Here is a 6,530-nt window from a genome sequence, read left to right as displayed (position 1 = left end):
CGCCGGCGGCCGGGGCTGGGCACGCTGCGGACGGCCGGGAATCGGCGCCCCGCGGCTCCACGCGGCTCCTTAGGTGTGGCTCATCCGCAGCCAAGTTCCCCGACCCCGTGCGCGAGGCAAACTTCACCGTCCCTGCGGCCGCTCCCACGCCCCGCGCCGAGGACGGGGTCACCAACCAGGGCGCCCAGGGCGCTGGGAGGTGGGGGGGATGGGGTGGGCTGGGGGGAGTGAGGTACTTGGCTGGATTTAAATATGTAACAGGTAGTTCCAGAAACTGACCACACTGGCGGTGGAGAACGCGCCCTGGGAACCGGTATGGGGGCTTCATTTATGGATCACTCCTCCTTCACCACATTTATCATCTATCTATCTATCTATCTATCTATCTATCTATCTATCTATCTATCTATCTATCTATCTATCTATCTATCTATCTATCTATCTATCTATCTATCTATCTACCTCCTTCCAACCCCGGTCGTGAACGTCTCCAAATGAAAACTTAAGTTTTAAAAGTGGAATCCCTGGGATGAGCCATGATCCTGGCTGTTTGCAGCCACACGCCATGGCGTGGTGTTGCTTGGATGGAGGAAATTCCCTGGTTGCTGCCCTCATTCTGTGAGAAAGCCAAGTGTGTCGAGTGGCCTCGAGTGTCCATGCCGTCTGTCCCCCGGCCAGGCATCCCGTGGGTCAGTCACAGTGCCCAGAAGAGGCTCTCCATGCCTCTCCATGCCGCTCCAGGAAGTTCAGCGTGGCGTTTCCCCACCGGATCCGTTATGGGCTGGGTATGAAGTTCCCCCCTCCCCCGTGTCTGTGTTCAGCCGCGGCATTGCACCTCTCTTCTCCCCCAAACCAGAGCTCCGAGGCCAGCGCAGCCCCCACGGGACACGCGTTATGCAGTCTTCCCCACGGGGAGATGGATGTGTGGTAAAGGATGCTATCTGCAACCAAGGCTTTTCATTTTGGGCACACACACACACACACACACGCACACACACCCACCCCAGTGTGTAGCTTAAATATACAATAGCTGAGGTCTTAGCAGCATGGAATGGCTTCAGATTAACTGGCGATGCTGGAGAGCATCTTTAGACACTTTTGCCATGTCAATCAGCACTTAGATACATGGATTCCATCCTCCTGCCCCGCCCCCAAACCATTGATGGGCGCTGCTCAGGGCTTAGAGACTGGATCTCTGTTCATTTCAGGGATGGTGAGCTTCGTTCTCGGCAATAGTTTCAGGATGCACGTTGTAGGTGAGATACACAGGACACGTGCTGTGGACAGTGGTAATGTTTGCTTTATTATGAAGATGCTAGCTGTTCCTTTGCTGCCCTCCTTGTTCTAAGGCTGCTGGAGAAATAGTTCAGGAATTAAGAATGTCGGTTAGTTACACATGGCCTACATGAGTCATGGCCGTAGTAAAAAGTTTTGCACTGTCATTTACATTTTCTGTTACGGTGAAAAGCGTAGTCTACTTCCTATCTTTTAACTTGAAAATCAAGCCACATTTTCCACACAACTAAAGTTCATAATCTTAAGGCAAATACCCCATCATTTTAAGTGATGGTTTGTGGTTTATGAAAGTTAGTATCTAGTTTGGGTAAGGTGTGTGTGTGTGTGTGTGTGTGTGTGTGTGTGTGTGTGAGAGAGAGAGAGAGAGAGAGAGAGAGAGAGAGAGAGTTTTAGCAGAGGATCTAGCTTTCAGTCTTTAACTGTCTCACTAATGAGAGGCCTTGGGCAAGTCATTCAACCATTAGAGGACTCTGGGTCTGTTTCTATTATCAATACTTCATGAATATCCACCAAGCAGAGAGGGGCACTCAGGACGGGGCCAGCAAGGGACACTAAGCTGATCAAGTGCTTTATCAGTGCTGGGTGCTGTTTCTGTTTCAGGAATGCTCACATAGGCCTTGAGGGAAAGGGAATTCTTTCAGGGACGGAGAGACAGAACTTTGGAGAGCACACACAGTCATCTTGGGTATTATTTCTCATGAGGGCAGAGATAACTCAAATCCTGTTGAGTCTAGTTTCTCAAGAAATGTTTAATCTCCCCTCCCCGCCCCCCAACTCAAATGATAATTGAATAGTACCTGGAGTAAGGTATGTTCTTTTGAAATGTAGCTTCTTCTCTGCTTCTAATTTGCAGTTTGCAAATTCTGTTTTTATCCCCCTCTCCCCCAAGTAAAAACTACCTCTAGTTGTAAATCACGTCACAGATTCCTCTGTTGGGTTGAATTGAATAGGAAACACTCTTCTATATCCTAAAGGTCACCGCCGATGGTGTCCACCAGCAGATGTACTAAGTGCCATGCTGCTGTTCGCAGGCTGTGTACTACAGGGGAATACTTTCTTCCTGGACTATCCCTGACCTCCCTTTCCCTGTCCTCCCCCCCACCCCACACACACTAGGTCTGCATGGTGCAGGTGCCCCACCCAAAGAGTCACCAGCCAACAGAGAGATGTTTGGTAAGCATCTTGGTTCCTTGGCTGGGGTAATTTAAAGCATGTTCTGCATACTTTGTGTCGTAGATGAAGGCCGGTCACTCCCAGCTCTAGCTGGCTCTGCTGCTTCTAATACCCCTCTGCTTTTCTGAGATTTTTCACAAACAAGTCCAGAAAAAGTGCTTAAGCTCCAATCCTATCTCAAAGTAGAATTCAGAGGAAACAGCATCAACATGGCCGTCTGCAGTGTTCAGAGTTAAAACCTAGAAATAAATGTTGGGGAGACAATTTCTACCTCTCTTCCCTTTAAGAGGCATTGTCCTTTTTTCTTTTTCTTTTTGCAGGTCCTGGGGCTTGAACTCAGGGCTGGGGTTCTGTCCCTGAGCCTCTCTGTGCTCAAGGCTAGCACTCTACCACTTGAGCCACAGCACTACTTCCAACTTTTTCTATGTTTGTGGTACTGAGGAATCAAACCCAGGGCTTCAAGCATGCTAGGCAAGCACTCTACCACTGAGCCACATTCCCAGCCTGCATTATACTTGGTAACCAACGTGTTGAATTGAAACCCCTCAGTTCAATTGCTTAAAGCTACTAAACATTCTCTATGTGTATATATACATATATATATATATATATGTATATATATATATATTTAAGCTACATCTTATAGGGTATGGTTGATGAGTATTAGAAAAATCAGTGAGGCATGTGACAGATACGTGAAGGGATGTAAAGAGAAAATAAACATGAGCCCACTGACATAAAGGAAAAGTATATTCCACACCATAGATTCTCTACAAAATAATATAGGTAGATAGGTCCCCTAATTTATATTGTGGTATCTCTCAGTAGGTAGCATTTCCCCCCCCCCCCGCCACATAATGTATGTGTTGTGTATCTAACAGATGTGCGGCGTATGTGTAATATGTATAGAATCCATATCGTTAGTGATCACAACCAAATCCTTACATAATTCCCTTCCTTCACCTTCACTCTTCCATCCTTTCCAGAGCAGAACACTGGGAGCAGAGACTCAGTGTGGCAGAGAACACAGCACATAGTTAATGCTGGTGCTGCGAGGCTAGGAAATAAATGTGGGAATTGCTCAGGAAGAATTCTTCTTATGCTTTTGGGATGTCTGTTTTGTGTAGGGTGTGCATGTATTTCTCTGGCATCCCAAGTCGAAGACCAACACCTATGTTAACCATCTTATGAATGTATTTAATGACCATTACCCATTCAGCTAACATTGGAAGACTTGCTTTGCCGTTGGGTCTCATTAAGTTAGGTTACAGAAAAGCACGTAGAAGAATCGGAAACAGCACTTCTTGGTGTGCAGGTGTTTCTTGTTATAATAGCAGGTGAATTTCTCCCAGAATACTGTTTATGTTATCATAAGGTCGTCATGGAATTTCTTTGGTAGGCTTTCTATTTTTAGATACCCAGAGCATGCTTTATCATTTGTAGATAGTGTATTCAACACAGACTTGAAAATATAATAGCTGAAGTCGCCATATTAGAGATGGCTTAAGATAGCAAAATATTCTGAACATAAAATGTAATAGTTTGTGTCTTAGCATTATTCTTTAATTTACATTCGCAAGTAGGTGCTGAAACTAAGAGGCTTCATAAGAAGCCATTCTCTGATAAGAGAGTGACTGAATCTGTAGTGTTATAAACCATGATATTCTGTTTTAATATTTCTATGATTTAGAAAACAATAAAGATTTAGAGCAGCCTCCTAAAATAGAAGACTGGTAGGTCTCATGTTTGAATTTTTTTCAGACACTTAATATGAGCCTTTATTCTCTTTCATCATGAGTTAGTCATTTTAAAAGTATGGAACACAATGATCTTGATGTGGATAAATTGGTGTAATTTCAATTATTGTTAATGGCATTTTTTAGTTATAGTCATAAAGCAGTAAGACATTAATTTAATTAAGATGGTTCTCTTTTTTAAAAGCCAGGTCAGTTGTTTTAACCATAATAACTTTAAGTGTATTTTTCATGTCTTAAAGGTAGCACTTAAAAGTAATATTAGCAAATTTCCTGTGACTGAACCCATAAGAGAATTTTAACAGAGTACAAGTCAATGAACAGTTAAGAGGTCTTTATAAAATAAGGAAAAGATTTCAGTAGTATGTCTAGTATCCTTTTAGAGCATGTGAAATTTATGGTATTAAATTGCAGTTTGCATTTATGATACACCCTCCCCCATATTGAACTCAGGGCCTTGTATTCATTCAGAAGATATTCTGCTACTTGAGACATATACTATAAAATATATTACTGTCTGTAATAAAATTAAATTATAGGAAGTGGCTTTGTATTTTCATATGAGACCTTGTTTTTGTAATTTTCAGTTTTGGCTCCTGTAATACATTCTATATTACTTGGAGCAGTACTCATTTATTTTAAAGTATTTAAGTTTATAAATTTGGGCCAGTAACTACACTTTAAATATTGCGAGTGCTATTAAAATGAATGAAATGTTATTTTTAACTTCTAGTTGTAGAGAGGGACAAGCCAACTACACACATTATTAAAATTATTTAACAATTATTGCTAGAGATTCAAGAAATTCTTATGATTTTTTAAAGCTCTGTCAATAGTATAAAGAGAAATATCTAGAAATAAGGTGATAAAATCCCAGAAACTGCAAGTACTAATGTAAACATTCACTTTAAGCTGGGCACTGGAGTCTCATGGCTATAATCCTAGCTACTCAGGAAGCTGAGATCTGAGAATTGTGGTTACAAGTCAGCCTAGAAAGGTAAGTCTGAGAGGCTCTTATCTCCAATTGACCAACAAAAAAAGTGGGAGTGGAGCTGTGGTTCAAGTGATAGAGCTCCAGCCTTGAGCAAAAGAGCTCAGTGACAGCAACCAGGCCAGGAGTTCAAACCCCAGTACTCACACGAAAACAAACAAAGAAAAAATCCTATCTGAATTTAAACATATACAGTGTATTTCAAAGAATACAGAGAAATTACATTAGTAATTAACCACTATTTTTCACTAGTGAACAAGAATTCTGACATTTTTTTAAAGGAAACATTTAGTTTTTTTTCTCCTTTGAATAAGTACCTTTGAATAACATTGAAATGTGGCTTGTCATACCACTTAGAATTTATTTTAAAAATCTGAGTCCTCTAAATAACTATCGTAGCCTCTTTTTATGTATGTGACTATGTATTACCCATACCTTTCTGTAAGTCTTAAGTTTTTAACTTTGTAAAGTAAATCCATATGCAATAAAGTTAGAGGAGTTAGGAGGCAGTAATCTCTCTCTCTCTCTCTTTTTGGTTAGTCGTGGGGCTTGAACTCTGGGCCTAGGCATTATCTTCCGCTTAAGGCAACCACTCTACCACTTGAGCCAAAGCACCATTTCCGGTTTTCTGGTGGCTTATTAGAGATAAGAGTCTCACGGATTTTCGTGCCCAGGCTGGTTTTGAACTGCGATCCTCACATCTCAGCCTCCTGAGTAGCTAGGATTACAGGCGTGAGCCACCAGCGCCCTACAGTAATCTCTTTTTGTACGTAAAATTTGTAACACTTTACAGAGAATTCAATTTCTACCAAACAATTTCCTGCTGGCTCAACTCAGTCTTGTCAAAATATACTTTCAGATGAGTGACCAGGAAACTGATTTCACCTAATTAATTATTTACTTATTTATTATTTAATCATTTATTTATAGTACCAATGATACTAAAAATATACTTTACCTTTCCTGTTAGTAATTTAATTTTTGCAAAAATTTACTTAATTTTGAGGATGGAGGCTGAATATTCATAGCTTCAGTCTTCAATATTGAAAGAAAATAAAAAATTAAATAATATATGTAGTAACATATACCAGTAGCTAGCTCATTTTTTTTTTTTTTTTGGTCGGCCGTGAACTCTGGGCCTGGGCGCTGTCCTTCAGCTCTTCAGCTCAAGGCAAGCGCCCTACCACTTGAGCTACAGCGCCACTTCCAGTTTTCTGGTGGTTTTATTGGAGATAGGAGTCTCACGGTCTCTCCTGCCCGGGCTGGCTTTGAACCGCGATCCTCAGATCTCAGCCTCCTGAGTAGCTAGGATTACA

General features: G+C 41.7%; 1 protein-coding gene across 4 annotated transcripts in view; it reads left to right on the top strand.

The window, feature by feature from the left end:
• Kcnt2 (potassium channel, sodium activated subfamily T, member 2) overlaps positions 1 to 6,530 on the top strand; it is a 262,318-nt gene that overhangs the window by 348 nt on the left and 255,440 nt on the right. The window contains exons 2-3 of one of the 4 annotated variants that reach the window (XM_013017370.1): positions 1,243 to 1,252; positions 5,496 to 5,527. The exons of the other annotated variants lie outside the window; for them this stretch is intronic. Of the exons in view, the coding sequence (XP_012872824.1) occupies positions 1,243 to 1,252; positions 5,496 to 5,527 (42 nt within the window). The remainder of the gene's footprint in view (positions 1 to 1,242; positions 1,253 to 5,495; positions 5,528 to 6,530) is intronic. 4 annotated transcript variants of the gene reach the window in all.

This window comes from Dipodomys ordii, unplaced genomic scaffold (genome assembly GCF_000151885.1).
Source record: "Dipodomys ordii isolate 6190 unplaced genomic scaffold, Dord_2.0 Scaffold35, whole genome shotgun sequence".
Taxonomy (NCBI): domain Eukaryota; kingdom Metazoa; phylum Chordata; class Mammalia; order Rodentia; family Heteromyidae; genus Dipodomys; species Dipodomys ordii.
Note: the sequence above shows the minus strand (reverse complement) of the source record. Positions and strands in the feature narration are given on the sequence as shown.